Raw genomic sequence first — 18,943 nt, forward strand, 5'->3', positions numbered from 1 at the left:
AAAGTAGAAACTGGAATGCAAAGAAGAGAGGGGTAACAGCTCATAAGCCAGGATTGGGAATGGAGTTTGAGAGTCTTGGTGAAGAGCATCCTGGAGGTGTAGAGCTACTGTAGGTGATTTTAGAAATGATGATGTTGTGTTTATAAATTGGATCCCCTTTTATGTTCTTTAGGAAGTACAAGGCAAGACAGGAACTACTTGTTAATTACCTTTGTTTCTTGTGGGTGTCTTTTTATGAAATGATGCTGAATTGTCCATGTAGGACCCTATAAGTTATGAGAGTTACATACAAAATGCTTCCCATTTCTTTAGTTGATTACATGGGGCTTGCTGCCATAGAACTGTTCTCTCTCAGATAATCAGTGCCACAGCCCTAATCGGAACAGCTTAGGGGAATAAGCTAAAGGGGATCCAGGAAGGGCAAGACTGTGCTCAGCCCAGATGCTATAGGCATATGCCACAACTCACTAAATCATCTCTAAACTTCCTCTCAGAGTCCTGGTGTGGTACTGCAGGATAATGCGCTGGACCACAAGGTCATTTTGAACCTCAAGGTCAGCAGCTCAAAGCCACCATCCCCTCCTCAGAAACCCTATACAGGGTCACTTCCTATCCACTGTGGTAAAGGACAGCTGCCCCAGACTTTTTGACTCATTGCCTACCTTCACAATGCCATTGACCATGTACTGAAAGGTTCTATTGCTAAATCCCTCACTGGCAATTACAAAGACAGTGTACTGGAAGTAGCCTGCTGGTCCCGAGTGTGTGTGAGTGCCACTCAGGATCACGTTGTCTCTTCTGTACAAGGAACCGTATTTACTCTTCAGCCTGTTCAGCACCTTAAAGGAAAAAAAAAAAAAAGAAAGGAAAAACATAAAACAAAGCAGCTCAGCATGCGGAAACGTCCCGATGAACTTAATCACCTACCCATATCATTAACATAGCCATCAAGCAGCTATTAAGTTTATGCTTGAGATCATAGCAACAACACTACTGTTGATAATAATAGTAATTACACACACTACATCATTTTAACAGGAATATTGGTGGTGCTGTGGGTTAGGTATTGAGCTGCTAACTACACAGTCGGCGGCCCAACCCATCAGTTGTTCCACAGGAGAAAGATGAGACTGTCGGCTCTGATGAAGATTTACAGTCTTAGAAACCCTATATTGGGTCACTAGGAGTCAGAGTTCACTTGATGGCAGTGGTGGTGGTGGTGATGTGCCATTGAGTCGGTTCCGACTCATAGCGACCCTGTACAGGGTTTCCGAGGCTGTAGATCTTTACGGGAGCAGAAAGCCTCATCTTTCTCCCGCGGAACAGCTGGTAGTTTCGAACTGCTGACCTTGTGGTTCACAGCCCAACTCGTAACCACTACGCTACCAGAGCTCCTTATTGAAGCTTAAGGGAGTTCAATTATTTGCCCAATGAACTAATGAGTATCTAAACCAGGACTGGGCTCAAGGTTTTCTAACTATAGCCCCAATACTCTTAGCTATTCATCATGCCACACTGAGTATTCATATCCAGGCACTACTCTAAGCCTGAGCAATAGATAAAGTGGCTACACTCAAGAATTTCTTATCTTATTAATAAAGAAAAACAGACAATAAATGAATAAGTAGGTAGATTACATCATCTAAAATGAGGTAGACCCTCAAGGAAATGGATTGACATAGTGGCAGCAACAGTGGGCTCGCACATAACAATGGTGAGGATGGCATGTTACCAAGCAGTGTTTTCTTCCGTTGCACAGAGGGTCACTATGAATCAGAACAGAATCAATGGCAACTAGCAATAACAATCATGTTCGTCATAGTGCACAACCATCACGACTGTCTGCTCTCAAAGCTTCCATTACTCTTAACAAAAGCTTAGTCATCCCAAGCAATAAGTAAGTCCTTCAATCCCCTTCCCTGCCATCCCTGGTAGCCACTAATATACTTTGGTTCCTATACATTTGCTTATTCAAGACATTTTATATGTTGTCATTGTTGTTGTTAAGTGCTGTTAAGTTGCTTCCAACTCATAGCATCCCTATCAAGGGCTCCCAAGGAGCAGCTGATGGATTTAAACCTCTGACCTGGAGGTTGGCAGTCCAGTGCTTATCCCACAGTGCCACAAATAAATGGGCTTATATAATATGTGTCATGTTATAACTCACTTATGCCACTCAGCCTAATATTTTCAAGGTTTATCCATGTAGCAGCCCGCATCAGGACTTCATTTCTCTTCATGGCTGTGCATTCTAGTGTGTGTGTGTATGTATCCATTCTTTATCCATTCATGTACTGATGCACATTGTTTCCCGTCTTCACTATTGTAAAAAGAAATGCTGCAATGAACATTGATGCCCAGTTCTCTGTTTGAATTCCTGCCTTCACTTTCTTGGGTACGTACCCAGAAATGAAATGGCTGGGTCAGATGGTAGTTCTAGGAGTCCTGGTGGAGCAGTGAGCTAAGCATTGGGATGCTAACATCAAGAATTGTGGTTTAAACCCACCAGTCACTTCCCAGAAGAAGGATGAAACTATGTACTGGAAACATTCACAGCCTCAGAAACGCAGTGGAGCACTGCTACTCCATCTTATAGGGTATCCATGAGTAGGAACCAACTCACTGGCAGTGGGCATGGTAGTTTTATGTTTAACTCTGAGGAGTTGCCAAACTGTTCTCCACAAAGTCTGTGCCATGTTACATTCCCACCAATGATGCATGAGGGGCCCAATTCCAGAAGGTCATTTTGAAGCAGGAAACCTTCTGTAGAGCACAGAGCCTGAGCAGCACAATGGCTGTTTGATTCTCAGGTCCAAAGAGAACTGTCCTAGGGTGTAGTAGATTTGGGTTTCATCCTGGTACCCATCCTCCAGTGCCCCACTTTCTAGGACACAGATCCAGGTCAGTACTGTCAGCTTTATCATAACTGTATTTCTGGGAAATTAACATATTATATTACTTATAGGAGTAAATATGTTCTGAGTTCTAAAGAACCCAATGGAAAATGAACTTTGGGGACTCAACCTCCATTTAAACTAGAAAATGTTTGAAAATAAAATAGGTAACATTTTAAGCACACACAAAAGAGATTCTATCATATAATGATAAACACAATGAAGTAAAATATTTCTGGGTAAGAGAAAGGAATTGTGGATGTTAGTGAGAAGAGATCCTGCTGAAAAGAACTATCCAACAGAGGCTTAAAGGAGGAGAACGGGCTGCTTGCATCATAATGAGGAGATAAGCTTTCTGAACAGAGTAAAAAGTACAAAGGTCTCTTTACTTTTCACTTCCCAAGATGAAGAACTAGATATTCTCTGACATCCATGATTAATTACCCTTACTATCTGTGGCAAGCCAACTGTTATGAGGTATGGACATTTTATCAATTGTGTACAGAGGCTCATGTGGAGAGAAACCATCTTGTCAGCACCCATTTACTATCCAGGTGGGTAGCAATCTTCAAGGGGAATCTTCAGCTTCAGTGAAGCTTTCAAACAACTTCAGCCGGTCAACATCTGAGTGCAACCTGATGACATAGAAAGTACACCACCCAACTCAGCCACTCTTGAATTCCTAGCCCACTAAGACCACAACCAATACTAAATGATGGCTGTTTGAAGAAGTCTCTGGCTACTACAAAGGAGTCCTTATGGCACAGTGGGGTAAGCACTGGACTTCTGATCAAAAGATTGATGGCTTGAACCCACCAGCCACTCCACAGGAGAAAGATGAGACTTCTTTGTCAGAGGTGCTTTTGACTTCTTTTTAATGTCAAAAATGTGAAAATGATCCAGTAAATGCCATTCCTTGTTGCTATGTGCTCTTGAGTCAATCTAACTCATAGGGACTCTGGAGGACAAAGTAGAACTGGTTTCCTAAGTTATAATGTTTATGGCAGGAGATCACCAGGGTTTTTCCCCCACAGAGCCGCTGGTCTGTTAGAACCACTGTCCTTTCAGTTCACAGCCATGTACTGAACCACCGTGTGCCCAGGACTTGTTGCAATATAGATTCTGCCCCCTATACCCAAGAGTAATGAGGACAACTCTTTAAGAGCAGGAATAAAAAAAATAACTGTTTATTTCATGTATGTAGTTCAATCTACTGGTAGCTACTGTCATTCGTCATGTGTTGACAAGAATTCTGAGCTAGGGCTTTGCAATAGAGAGCACCCTTCAGCAACTGTTGTTGATATTAAGTGCTGTCAAGTTGGTTCCAACTCACAATGACCCTATGGGGTTTCTGAGAAGTGGCTTCTGGGTTTGAGCCACCAGCACTGTGGTTAGCAGACCAATGTTTATCCCACAATGCCATGCCAAGGTTAGTAATGTCTAACTTGGATATGAGTCCAGTGTGGGGTTATAGGATAAGCACTGGACTACTAATGCCCCTCAGAAATCTTATCCTAAACTAAAATCTCTGATATGAAGCCAAGCACGTGGACTTCGGGGGAGGAAAATAAATTTTAAACTTAGTAATATAATAACTAATGATAGCATAATCATTATATTTGCAGTGGGAAGCAGGTTTCCAACCTCTTGGTAGAAGAGGTATTTTAAACCAAAATAAATCACGTACATTAATATCTTCGGAGAGCTCTCCAATTTCCTTTTTGTTTCCATTCCAATTCTTATTGTTGGCACACTTGGGAGCATGACTTAGAAAGAGTTACAAAGTCATCCTGTTTTCCTAGCCATTCTCACTGCTCATAAACCTTCCTCAATTTTTATTCCATGCTGGGAATTTCATCGATCTTAAAACTAAGACTGAGAACCTGCCTAAAACCAGGTACTATCAATAAGCTTAATGGCACTTGTTTAACTACCTTTATTTTTTATACCTTCCCTTGGGTTAACTTGGGATAACTAAGTGGATTCATTTAAAGACCTTCCCACTGTGTCTCAGATCACAGGTAGTAGTGAAAACAGGGAGAGATGGTTAAATGGTACCTACTATTCCTTTTAGAGTCCTCGTATGGCACTGTAGAATAGGCACTCAACTACAAGGTAATTTGAACTGCAAGGTCAGCAGTTCAAAATCAACAGCCACTCCTCAGAAACGCTATTCAGGGTCGCTATGGGTCAGCACTGGACCACAAGGTTGGTTTCAACCACAAGGTTAGTTGTTCAAGTTTGTCAGCTGCTCCTCAGATACCCTATACAGGATCACTATGAGTCAGAACTGATTTGATAGCACTTAACAACAACATCACTTTATAGCATCTACAAACCAACACATTAGACCCTTCTCACCACATGACCTCACCTCCAGAACCTACCTCTGCGCTCTATTTCTGTAAAGTGTCTTTGTGGTGAACACGATCAGCACAATTAGGTGCTAACCACCCAGAGGTTTGAATCCACCCAGAGGTGCCCCAGAAGAAAACTGTGGTGACCTGCTTCTGAAACGAATCATCCACTGGAAACTCGACGGAGCACAGTCCAAGGTCACCAGGAGTTTTATTTTTATTTCAGCTAATGACCTCCCATTTTCCAATCAGAATCGTCCTTGAGTCCTCAGGAAAGCTGTGGCTATATAGCACAGTGGTGCTAAGAGTGGACTGTATACCAAGATGCCTGTGTTTGAAACCTACCTCTGCCAAGTCCTTCCTTTACCACTTTGGGCAAATGACCTGATTTACAGCCACTCTGTTTCCAAGTCTATCAAATGAAGCAATAATAGCACTTCTCTCTAGAGTTGTTTGGAGGACTAAAAAAGTTAATATATGCTGTTGTTGTTGTTGTTAAGTACTGACAAGTCAATTCCTACCCATAGTGACCCTGTATAGAGTTTTCAAGGAGTGGCTGGTGAGCTTGAACTGACCACTTTGTGGTTCAAACCAACTTTGCAGTCCAACACATTAACCTGCATCACCACGCCAGGACTCCAAGTTAATAAACAGAAGACACTTACACTGGCTCATCATGGCCCAATCAAAGCTGTGAAAGCCAGAACCTGTGTCAGAGAAGGAAAACTAAAATAGTTTCCACTAAGAGAAAGGGAGAGAAATGTAGTAAGACTGGACCCTGTGTAAGAAAGAAAACTTGTGAGGCGTGAAAGAGAAAGCTGTCCCACTGAGTTTGGGTCTCATAGGTTTCACTGTACTGTGCGTTAGCTTTCACGTCTGTTCATCCCGGATCTCATCAGCACTCATTTACTCCTACCACCACCCCAGGCACTTTGAGTCAGCCTCAGAGGAAACAGGCAGGCAGAGTTAAAACCCTCCTCTCAGTTCTGGCTTCCATCTCTCCTTCTTTTGACTTTTCAACCCCTTGCAAAATTATCCTTACTAAGGACTCTCTAACGAGCCCTAGTAGCATACTGGGTTACCTGTTGGGCTGCTAACCATAAGGCCAGCAGTTCAAATCCACAGGAAAAAGATGAGACTTTCGGCTCCCATGAAGATTTACACCCTCGCCAACCCCATACAGGGTTGCTATGAGTCAGAACCAACTCCAGAGCATGCAACAGCAACAAAGACTCTCTGCTTGAAATTCCTAGTGAGACTATTTCTTTCCTAACTAGATCCTCGCCAACCAAGCCTGGATATTAATTTAGAGGATTTACTACTAATCTGTGTGTAAGCAAAATTGTTTTTTTATCACTCATTCAAAAAAACATTCAAAGTTTTTGTTAAGACTCCTCACAACCAACTCTCCAGTGTTAAAAATCATTGAGACATTCTAGGTCCTTCACAATCAGAACCAACCCACCTTTAGCTGGGATACATCTGTCTGCAACTGTGGGTTTTAAGATGAACTCCTGCCTGCCTGTTCCTTCAAAAAATTCTACATCTCTCTACCTTGTGCTTTTGCTCATGTTGTCCCTTCATCAGTTATTTCTCCCTCTTCCTGTTACTCATTCAAAATTCTGACCATTCAAATAGCACATCTTCTATGAAATTTCATTCCTAATGTCCACTGTTCAACCCTCGTCTTACAGTACTTAAAAAAAAAACACAAAAAAACCTGTAGATAATTCTTTAACACCCATCCTTTCATGATATGAAGCTTAATTTTCCTGCCCTACCCTACCTTAGTTTTCCTACACAAAGTATGAGTTGTACTTTGTGACTCCCTTTAATGAACAGAGTATGGTGAAAGTAATGTAAAGTTCTTAGTCCTCATCACAAAAGGCACAATGACTTTTCCTGGCTCTCCTGGCTCTTCTCTCCGAGGGAAGTTTGCTGCCATGTTGTAAGGGTGTGGAGACATGGTAAGCAGCTGAAATCTCATGCCAACAGCCACATAAGAGATACATCTTAAAAGTAAATCTTCAAGCTTCGAATTAGTGCAGCCTTGGCTGACATCTTGATTCCATTTTATGAGATACCCTAAGGCAGAAGCACTGAGCTAAGCCATTCCTGAATTCCTTACTCACAGAACTTGTGAGATAATGCTTGGTATTAGAAGCCACTGTGATCTGAGTAATCTGAGATGCAATAATAGATAATTAATACATCAGTGTACTTTTAGTCTTCAATGAATCACAGTTATCTGTGAATTTCTGCTAAAGTCCTTCCTCCTACTTTCCCTACAACTAGATAGTGAGGTTAGTGTTGTTGTTGTTGTTGTTGTTGTTGTTGTTGTTGTTGTTGTTGTTAAGGGCCCCCTACTCGGGTCTCATTCATAGTGACCCTATATAAGACTTCCAAAGAGTGGCTGGTGAGCTTGAACCACCGACCTTGCAGTTCAAACCGACTTTGGAGTCCAGCACATTAACCTGCAGTGAGCTCTTGGTTGTTGGTTGTGAAGTGCCGTCGAGTCGGTTCCGACCCATAGCGACCCTGTACAGGGTTTCCAAAGCTGTAAATCTTTACGAGAGTAGAAAGCCTCATCTTTCTCCTGCGGAGCGGCTGGTAGTTTCGAACTGCTGACCTTAAGGTTCGCAGCCCGATTCGTAACCACTACACTACCAGAGCTCCTTCACAAACTATGTCTCAAGAGTTGTGTGTTCCCTTTAGTGACTACCAATGTGCCTTGTAAAAATTAGGCGATCGAATACATTTTCCTCCCAAAAATAGATTAATACCACTTGCAACATGGGCTCTGGGATTAATTCAGAACCCAGCTCTACCACTTCTTAACTGTGAATTTGGAGAAAGTTACTTAGCCTCTTTAAGATCCTGTGTCCTCTTTCAGAAAATGGGGATAGCAGACCCACCTCAAAGGTTTGTTGCTCTCTCAACAAGTCTACTGGGAATATACTATTTCTTTCTAATTAACACGAGGTGGGGCGTGGACTGTCAAATCTAACTCTTACTACATTCACCCAGTATGAAGCTGGATCCAGCTTGAGCAGTTACTAGATATGTAAAGACAAAGATGAGACTACTAGATATCAGGCCTCCGATGTGAGAGAAGAGTTTTGTACATCGTGCTGATCTAGAAGGACCGGTGGTATTCTTTGCCACGATACAAACCCAAGGCTGCAAACATCCTGGTCAACAACCAATGAGGACTCCACTCCCACATGACACCCAAAAGCAAGGGAACTCAAATAAGTAGACCACTGCAATGAACTCAGTCAAGTTACTTCTTAACTGTACAGCATTTATGTACAAAGTTATGTCCTAACTTTTATAAACAACAATATTTATAACATTAACTTTAAAATATATTTGACACACATATGGATGCACTCTAGCATATATTTAACCTAATACTAACATGGGCAAAAGTTGTTCTTGGTAGCGTAGTGGTTAGAAATCTGGCTGCAAACCTCAAGGTCAGCAGTTCAAAACTACCAGCTGTTCTGTGGGAGAAGGTGAGGCTTTTTGCTCCAGTAAAGATTTACAGCCTCGGAAACCTTGTACAGAGTCGCTATGAGTCGGAACCGACTCCACGGCATACAACAACAATAACATGGGCAATGATTTAAATAACACTAACATAACCTAGCCAAGGACTTCTGGTGTGGCACTGTAGGATCAGCACCAGACTGTGAACCACAAGGTCGGCAGTACAAGCCCACCAGCAGCACCTTGGAAACCCTATACAGGGTCACTATGAGCTGGTACTGACTCAACAGTTCTTAATAACATAGCAAATGTCCAAACAGTGCTGGAAATATTACCATTTACCTAACGTGAAAAGTGGAGTACTGGTGTAGCACTGTGGGCTAATGTGCTGGACTGTAAAGTTGTTTCAACCACAAGGTCGGTGGCTCAAGCTCCCCAGCCGCTCCTTGAAAACCCACTATAGGGTCACTATGGATTGGAAACGATTTGACAGCACTTAACGACAAACAACAATAACATGAAATTTTATTATATATGTATCCAGTGAGTTTTATTATTTATTGTCTGTTGCAAGGGACAGAGTGTTTGATGTTATTCATTTGTTAATTTATAATTATCACATTTATTATAAAGCAAGCATCAAAATTGAAGTATACACCATTTAAAGCAAAATTGGTAAAAGTCAATTTTTCATTGTGTGAGATCAACAGAATTTTAAACTGTTGAAACAGCTAAATTCACTGAGTCATTCATTTACTTTGTTGTAGAATATGTGGAATGTTCTTTTTGTACAAAATGTGGTTTAGAGTAAAAATTTGAGTACCCCAAATCTACTACAAATTGACCTGGGAATTCATGTGCATCCGGTCACTCTGTTACTCCTTGCCTCTCTGCCCGACTTTCCCTATTCCCTTCACTCCCTTTCTTACTCTCTCTTGCTCTCTTACTGTACCTTGAAGGGTCTATAACATTCCAGAGCCCTCCATGAACCTTTATGATAACTTCAACTTTCCCAACAAAAGCTATCAAGATGTAAATTGGGGGAAACCACAGAAGAATTTGTCATATACTATAGTAGTTTAACATTTTAGCGAGTTGATACTGCACTCTTTTTAAAGTTTTATTATGGAAAAATTCAAACACATACATAAGTAATTAAAATGGGATCATGATTGTTCCTTGTGCTTATTACCCAACTTCAGTAATTAATGACTCATGGTCAACCTCCTTTCAGTGTTGTAATGCTCATCAGAGTCTTTGTGTCTATTCTCAATTGTCTAAGTTGAGGGAAGGGCTCGTGATTAATTGGTACTCTTAAATTTCTACAAGGGGTAGAATCTCCGACACTATAACCTTTAGACACTCTTCAGGCCTGAAAATGAACTCATCTTCCTAGATCAATTTTCAACCAAACAGCATTGTTGTTGTTAAGTATGACCCTGTATAGAGTTTCCAAGGAGTGGCTGATTAGTTTGAATCATTGACCTTGCAGTTTAAACCAATCTTGCTGTCCAGTGCTTATCCTACAAAGTCTCACCAGGACTCCAACCAAACAATTTTGTTGTTGTTGTTAAGTGCCATCGAGTCGATTCTGACCCATAGTGACCCTGTATGTAGGGTTTCCAAAGAGCAGATGGTAAACTTAAACCACCAACCTTGTAATTCAAACCAATTTTGCCATCCAGCACATCAACCCACAAGGCCACACCAAGACTCCAAGGAAGAAACAGGCCTTAAAAGTGACAAGTCCTGGTGTGGTGCTGAAGAATATGCACTGCAATGCTAACCACAAGCTCAGCAGTTCAAACATAACAGTCACTCCCCAGAAACCCTATGAGTCAGAACTGACTTAACAGCACTTAAAAGTAACAATAAAATGAACAGTAACATAACACCAGAAAGAAACTCACTTCTTAGAACAGTTAACCATGTAAGATCAAAAGAGCAGCATTTACCAAAAAACACAGCTCAGAAAACTGGAAGGAGCAGGAAAGAATGAATGAAAATGTGTCACAGAGGCAGTAGAAAGAGTGCTGTTGCATTATGGGGATAGTAATCAATGTCACGAACCAAAAAGTGTATAAATTGTTGAATAGAAAACTAATTTGCTCTGTAAACTTTTACTCAAACCGCAATGAAAAGTGGAAAAACAAAAACTTCTAAGAAGGAAGATTAAATGAGAGAATTTATACGAAGGACATCTGGAACATAAACACTCTTTTAAAAAAAATTAGTACTAATAATGATGAGCCCTCAGTTTAATTGGAAGCAAATTTTGATCACAATGTTGTTGTAATTGCCATTGAGTCAGTTTTGATTCATATGATTCTGTATGGGGTTTTCAGGGAGGGATAACTTTCATAAGGATTATTGTCTTTGTACAATTGTATGCTGAACTGTCAAGAATTATGATGTTGAGGATAGTAGAAACTCACTGGATGAGAAATCAAAAGTGATTAGTTCCCATTGCATTTACCCAGAGATTTTTCTTTTAACCACGCCATCTCTCTCCTTACAATCACTTACCTCCAGCCTGAGTCTTTGGGACACCATGCCTATGTCAATGTTGACAAACACAATGCGATTTGACCCATCAGGTTCCGCCAAGATGAAGGCACGACTGTACAGCCTGGTGAGGATGCCCCAAGCTTTCTGGCCAGATTTGCCATAGCCCATCTAAAGAGGAAGACAGAATCACAGCTGTTGTATCTCACTCACCCAGGCAACCATACAAGAAGAAAGTACTTAAAAAAACAAAGAAAAAAAATCCATGTGACACTGTGACTCCACATGAGATGGTAAATGTGTTTACAGGAATGAAACCTAAGCACAAAAGAGGCTTTAATCTTCAGTGTAGAAAACCATAAAAGTCAATGTATGGATCAGATGGCAGAAGCTGTTTACTGGTGTATGCACAAGGAGGGATCTGGTGGCTCAGAAATTTCATGATATTGGAAACTTTCAGGGAATCTTTCTATCCTATGAAATATAGTCTTTTCTCCTGCTTTTATAAAGCACTACAAAAGAAAATCCCTTTCTTCACCCCCACATTTCTCAGGAATGTCTTAAAGATTTAAAGGGGCCCCCAATTTCATTGTTTGATGTGTAGATTTTTTTTCTGAAGAAAATGGTTATCTTTGCTGAGAATACTTTACTGTGGTTTTTGCCACATTGTTCTTCTCTAAGTCAAGTCAGATCAAACAGAGTTTCAAAAGTCTGTGAAAATTGGAATTGAAAGATAATAGAAATTTTTCCATGAATTTTTTAAAAAGTCCCTCTCTCATCTTCATGTAAAGCTCAGAGTCGTAACCAGGTCTTCAAAAGGTCCCTTCTAGACTGGCTGGTCTGAAGTGCATTGAGACCTGGGGACTCCTAGCCCATGGTCAAGGACCTAGCCACAGAGGGCTAGAGTTGACAGGGAAGCATCCAGCTGATACAAAGTTAGGGGAGATGCACAAGAACACCCAAACTTGCAGAGAGTACCCATTTGACCTAGCTTCAATGGCTTGATGAACAGAACTCGACTAGAGAAAGATAAAGAAATTTGATAAAGGAAACAAGTGTAAATTGCTACAATTTGACGAACTTGACCTATATTTATGGATGTAGTAGCTCAAAATACCAACTGAGAGGTAAGCAGTCTTCACATCAAGGATCAAACCTAGCCTCTCTGTATACAGGGTTGATAGGGATGTACAACTTAGACACTGGCTACCTAAAATAGGGAGTCCTGGTATGGGTTAATGTATCAGACTGCAAAGCAGTTTGAACTGCAAGGTCGGTGGTTCAAGCTCATCAGCTGCCCCTTGGAAACCTTATGGGTCGGAACCAACTCGATGGCACTTAACAACAACAACATAAAGGCACATACTGGCTGACTTACAAGTTTTCAGAGGAAGTTTTGTTTCAGAGTATTCAGGGTAAGTTAGAATCCCCACTGAATAGGTTTCATCTAGTCTAGAGGGGTGAAAGGAAATGGGGTTAAGATTCTTATGATTCGATAGTGAATAATTGTTATCATGACTAATTGTGATTTCCACAACAGTAAAGGTAGAAGTTTTATAACAGAAAGTGGGGAGTAGTTAATCCAACATTCCAGGAAAAGAGGATCCTAGGACCATCAAGAGAGAAGAGAATGAGCGGAACATGTTCACTTAGCCAGAGAAGCAGCAACACCAGAGATGGAGGCAGAGATGATGACATGGAGAGATAGTGCAGCTGAGGACTCTAGACTCATGTAAAGAGAAAAACTGTGTGCTGGCGGCCAGGAGGCAGGCTTGTAGAATGTGCCCTTGGATTGTTTAAATGATTGTATATTCCTGAGTGTTTTTGTGTACTTCAAAACAAAAACAACCAGAGAGAAAAGAAACAAATACTATTAAATGATGATGCATAGAGGGAATTGTAATCATTGAAATGAAATGAAATACGATAGGATGAGTGCAAAACCAATGTTCCCCCATGTAAACTATCACTCAATTCATAATAAAAAGCTTTAAAAAAAAAAGTCTCTTCTACCACTTGCTTTACCCCCTTATGTGAGTGTTTACTTAGGTTCACATTCCAGGGTCTTTTCAAAACAGAAAACAGGGAATAGTTACTGTAATTTAAAGATTATTTGTAAGAGAGAGAAAACCCCATCAGACAACCTCATGCTCTGGTTTCCTAAGGAAGAGTTAACATAAATAGTTATTTTCACCGTCAGAGAGAAGAATTTGCATCCAAACAGCAGCAGGTCATACCTGATCCACAAAAAGTGTTTCATTTGGCTTACACAATGTTGGCCCATACTAGGTTTCCAAATTTAACTGGAGTTTCTTACATTTTAAATTGAGAGATTTGAATCCTAAAATCTTCAGTCTAGAGATGTTTTTGGCTTCTCATGGAAAATATGGCAATCCTGAGCCTACATTCTTACATGGCAACCATCAGCAAGGCCACTTTCTAGTGTCACCATAGTCACCCCCACTCCCTATTGTGGACCTACAATTGACAATGGAGTTGTGGTTGAATAAAAGGTCCTTCTTCATATACCACAATATTTACGGTGTTCAGCAGCAGAGAAGTCATCAGATATGAAAGAAGATAATGATGATGTAATCATCAGAAATGAATGCAGGGTGTAAAATGACTTCTTTTTGTAGCTATTTGAGAAGCCCATCTTTCACCTACCAAATTGATATCTGATACTTGTCCTGTACAGTCCGCACGGCCAACACCAATATGGTAGCCACTGAAGTTCTGAAAGAGTGGAGGCTCTGGGGCGGAAGTCACTGGAGGAATTTGGGTGGTGTTGGCACCCTGAGTGGCTGGAGAGCTTGGAGTGGATGGAAAATCTTGACCTCCTGAATCTAAAAACAGAGGAAAATATTTTAAAACCAGTATTTTAGCCCATCTATCTATTGGTATTAACTGATTGATTAAAATACAGCATTCGGGTTCCTGAGGGGGGTAAAATATCTCTGTATTTTCTCTCCTATTTAAGATTATATTATGAGAAACATTGTCAGAAACCTATTTTATATCATATTCCTAAGCAGGATCTTTCTTGGACTGAAGATGTTTTCAACCGGACAATCCAGGTCTCCCTCAAATATCCTTCAACTTCTCACCACAACCCATTCTCTACAAACTCATCTACCATCACTCACTCATGTTACTCTTTTGTTCTCAGCCAAACAAATCAGGTGCCAGGTCTATGGCAGACAGCCTACCGAACTCAGACTCTGTGGATGGACTTCTACCATTCTCTCCATCCAGAGCAGCCTGTGTTCCTTTCCTTTTTACCAACATATGTGTTTTATTTCCATCACATCTGATCCAGTTCAACCTTTCATTCCAGGAAGATTTTTATTCTTCATGTGTCCTAAATCATTTTATACTGGTTGACATGAACACATAGCCATTAAGTCCATTCAGACTCATAGCAACTCTAGAGAACAGAGTTAAACTGCTCCATAGGGTTTCCAAGGCTGTAAATCTTTACAGAAACAGACTGACTCATGTTTCTCCTGCAGAACAGCTGGTGGGTTCAAACCATCAACCCAAGGCCCAGGACTCTTGCTGACACAGAATCCCTTTATTTTAATTAACTTCCTATCACTATATATGTTTTGATATTGTTCCCCCTTGTTATAATTATTGTCATCTCACTAATATGTGGTGGTGGTGGTGGAGTCAGTTCCCACTCATAGTGACCCTGTACAGGGTATCTGAGGCTGTAAATCTTTATGGTGGCAGAAAGCCTCATCTTTCTCCTGTGGAACGGCTGGTAGTTTTGAACTGCTGACCTTGAGGTTACCAGCCCGACTCATAACCACTATGCTACCAGAGCTCCTTATATCACTAATATATTCCATATTAATTTGTATGTCTTTATATATATATTTATTAAGTCCTGGTGAGGTACTTACAGCATATATATTTATGAAATTCTTGGTTAGCATAAACAGTTAATGTGCTCAGTTGCTATCCCAAAAGGCTGGAGGTTTGAATCTACCCAGAGATGCTTAGGAAGAAAGGTCTGGCAATGTACTTTCAAACTCAACCTTCGAAAACCCTACGGAGTACAGTTCTACTCTGACACACAGGGGTCATCATGAGTCAGTCAATGTCAACTGGTTTGATAATACACACACACACATGAATATCAGAAGGGCATAAAAACTATGAAGGCAGGTACTAAAAACAAACTGCCTTGGTTTAAAACCTGACTCAAACACTTACTGAAGTCTTGGTTTGGTGCTGCAGGATAAGCACTTGACTACAAGGTCAGTTTGAACCTCAAGGCCAAGGGTTCAAACTCACCAGTCGCTCCTCAGAAACCCAATACAGGGTCGCTACAAGTTGTAGCCAACTAGACGATACTTAGCAATAACTACCACTTACTAGCAAAACACATTACATCGCCTATTTACCTCAATTTTCTCATCAATAAAATAGAGATAATAATAGTATCCTACTTCTTAAAACTGTTTTGAGTAGTAAATATGTTAATATATATTAATAGTTTAGAATAATGGCTAGTATACATCACTACAGTTTTAGTTAGATGTTTAGACCTTTTATTTGTTTTCATATTTGTTTATTCCTCCCAGAAAAGCATCCAAGTATAACCTAGGCAGCAAATGTCACTGTCACAAGCATTAGTGATGAGAAAGCACTTAGGCAACGGATCGACTGGACTCTCTGAAATCGTAGAATATTGGAGATCAAGAAAACTTAGCGATCACCTAGTCCAAGTTCCTCTATTTTATAGATGAGACGGCTGAAGTCCAACTGAAATTTCACAGAGAACATGAGATGAATCAAGTACGCAACCCAGATCAGACTCTGAATCTGACGTTCTATGGACCAAATCCTAGAAGGAGTTTGAATCCATGCCTTCTCATCACCAGTCCCATTTTTTCTACAAGAGACTAAATAGTGCAAGGCAAAAAGCAAATACTTTTGCTTTGACCTCAGTGGTAGGTGCCAAGCTAAACCAGGCCACAAAGCTGGAGACAGCTTCCTTACAATCCCAGAGTCTCCAAGCAACATGGCACTAGGACTACAAGAGTCTTAGCGCTGTGCTAATATAACTGTTACTATGAGAACAGTTACTATAGATATTAAGAACCTCCTTGATCCTCGGTTTCCTAATTCTCCAATTTTGAGAGGTTAAACTAAATCAATCCTAGGGATCCTTTGATTCCTAGCATTCTAAGACCCTGTTCTTCCTACTGCTGGAAGAAAGGACCTCAGTTTTTTCTGTGAGTGCAGGAAATTCTAAGCACAGTGACGTGGTAGAGAATACACTGAAAAAGAGAAGAGATCACAAAAAGGAAACAGAGGTAAAAAAAAAAATGCTGTCTCCTGTTCCACTTGGCCTAAGGCCAGCCCTCTCTTGCTATGGTCAAAGTGCCTGATCTGCTCTACTTACTTTCCAAGTATATAGACATGGAGCTTCTATCAAAAAAACAGTGGGTCCTATATGCTTACAAATGTGGCCTAGACAGTTTTCAAAACCTAAATCCATTTTCAACATTTGAAAAGCAATCAGGAAATCTCTAAAAATTCCAATTTTCAATCTCAATTGAAAATTCAGATCTGTATTTGTGGTGACATGACAATAAATAGCTGATACTATAGCGGACCCCACTTCATCAGACTCTCTTGCCCTCCCCCATACCTCCCATCACTCTACCGTATTTACAGAACTTGATTGGTCCTCAAAAGAAAATGACATTGAGATGCTGTCAGTAAACTTTTTCATGGACTATTTGGCATTCAGTGGGTCTTTCATTTTCCTTTTGTGTCAGGAGAAGACGATACCAAGAAAAAGGCAAAGAAAGAGAAATAAAAGAGCCTTGTGGCAAAGCTTCTGTTACTTGGTCCCTGAAGAATGTTGGGCTGTGCTTCAAACAGTGGAAAACTCAAAGGCAAAAAATACATGTCAGTATGCCTTTCAAGTGGCTATTTGGGGACAAAGGTAAGCTTGATAAAAAACTGCAGGATGGGTAATTAATGTAGAAGGAGCTGGCCATCCCAGGTTACTTCAGTACGAACTGAACTGTCTAGTCATCAGCACCATCAGGAGACACGGTTTCTTATCTTCCCACAAGCCTCTGAATGTAACCAAGAGAGCCCATGATACTTGCCTTTGTGGTTTTCAATGGTTCCACTGGTGATAAACAAGAGACTGAGAAGGGCCACTGTGATCGCAGTCATCATCACCAGGAGGAAAATTAGGAATGATTCCAATGTGGAGAAGGTACGTTTTGCCATTTTTCCTAAAACGCAGACATCAGAGAGGAAGTGTGAAAGAGAAAGAAATCATAAAGTCACAAATTAAAATCACATGCTTCAAGCTGCCCAAGGTTAAGATGTCTTAGCTCTTTCATATTAAGACTACATCTCTCAATGCTGTGCTGTTCTTATGGCCTGAACTCTAGGTCTTGGGATTTAAACTTGCAGAAATCTCTGTCCCAGTGTCCCTAAAATCCTAAGCACTAAAAGGACTACGACCCATTTTTACATATTTCATCATTATAATCACCTTTACACCAGTCCCTGTAACACTCTTGTCCTCCAAGTAAAATGTCCTGATCAATGTGGGTATCACTATGGATGGATAAGAATAAAGTCTATAAACACATAATACACACATTTCCCTGTGGTTCACAACTCAAACATTATTCTGGCTTTCTACTTCTAAATTCAACACCACAGGAGACCTTTGTGCAGCCTTCTCAATATCCCATTAGCATAACTTCCACTGCCTTTATACTTCCACGTGGAATAAACAGTTAGGGCTCTGCTCTGCACTCCAGGACTAAATAAAATTAACCAGTTCACATGGAAATGATACTCATCATTTTGGCCTTTAAGTATTATCTTCTAACTTTCCATTGCTCCCTTACTGGCATCTCTGGTCTCAAACAACGCATTAGCAAAAATTTCCTTTCAGTGATCAGAAGGATCCCCCATATATATATATTTTTAATTCTGTATCAAGGGGTGGGAATAAAAAATGCCCTTGTATCTTATAGAAAATGTGCTTACAGATTTATTAAGATTTTTCCAGAGGAGAGTTCATCACCACCCAGAGGAACTATAGAAGCTAAAAGTCCAAATAATGCAACAGGAGAAAGCAGAACATACTAGATGAAAATTGGGTCTGGAAGTCAGTGAATACACATCCATCTAAAGAGAAGAGCTGCCAATGAGTTCTAGAAATTTCCTGGTGAAAGGAAATACTGGCTCAGTATTGCTATAGTTTATGGAAAAAAATTGAAAGAATAGTTGAAGTTCTAGATTTATATCTAAAATCTATCTTTTATCTTGTCAACAAAGTCAAATACAGCTTTAGGCTGGAACCACTATATTGCAATAATCTACCAAAATGACAGATATATAGGGAAAGAAGGGGGGCACCTGCTATACAGTCTCCGGGCCCTTTAGAAAACATGGGACTATTGCTTGCTCAGGAGACATCAAGGCAAGTGGTTGGGTCCCCTCAGAGCAAACCGCCTTACAAGACTAAGACTCAATGGGAATACACACTCTGATTGGTGACCATGTTCGTCACCGATAAGGGGAAGTGAGGGGAAAATAGCAATGAAGCTGCAAGCTAAGCCTTACAATGTTCAATAGACTCCTGTGAACCCTGGTGGAGACCTGGTTGGCCAGCAGTGTGGCAAGACCTGGGGACTCTTGGGC

General features: G+C 40.6%; 1 protein-coding gene across 1 annotated transcript in view; it reads right to left on the bottom strand.

Moving 5' to 3' along the window:
• Positions 1-17,509, bottom strand: part of ASAH2B (N-acylsphingosine amidohydrolase (non-lysosomal ceramidase) 2B) — a 106,101-nt gene extending 88,592 nt beyond the window's left edge. The window contains exons 1-4 of the mRNA XM_006831432.1: positions 17,383-17,509; positions 13,916-14,094; positions 11,270-11,419; positions 663-839 (exon numbers count right to left, since the gene is read on the bottom strand). Coding sequence (XP_006831495.1) covers positions 663-839; positions 11,270-11,419; positions 13,916-14,094; positions 17,383-17,509 — 633 coding nt within the window. The remainder of the gene's footprint in view (positions 1-662; positions 840-11,269; positions 11,420-13,915; positions 14,095-17,382) is intronic.
• Positions 17,510-18,943: the final 1,434 nt, after the last annotated feature.

This window comes from Chrysochloris asiatica, unplaced genomic scaffold (assembly GCF_000296735.1).
Source record: "Chrysochloris asiatica unplaced genomic scaffold, ChrAsi1.0 scaffold00003, whole genome shotgun sequence".
In the NCBI taxonomy this organism is placed as follows: domain Eukaryota; kingdom Metazoa; phylum Chordata; class Mammalia; order Afrosoricida; family Chrysochloridae; genus Chrysochloris; species Chrysochloris asiatica.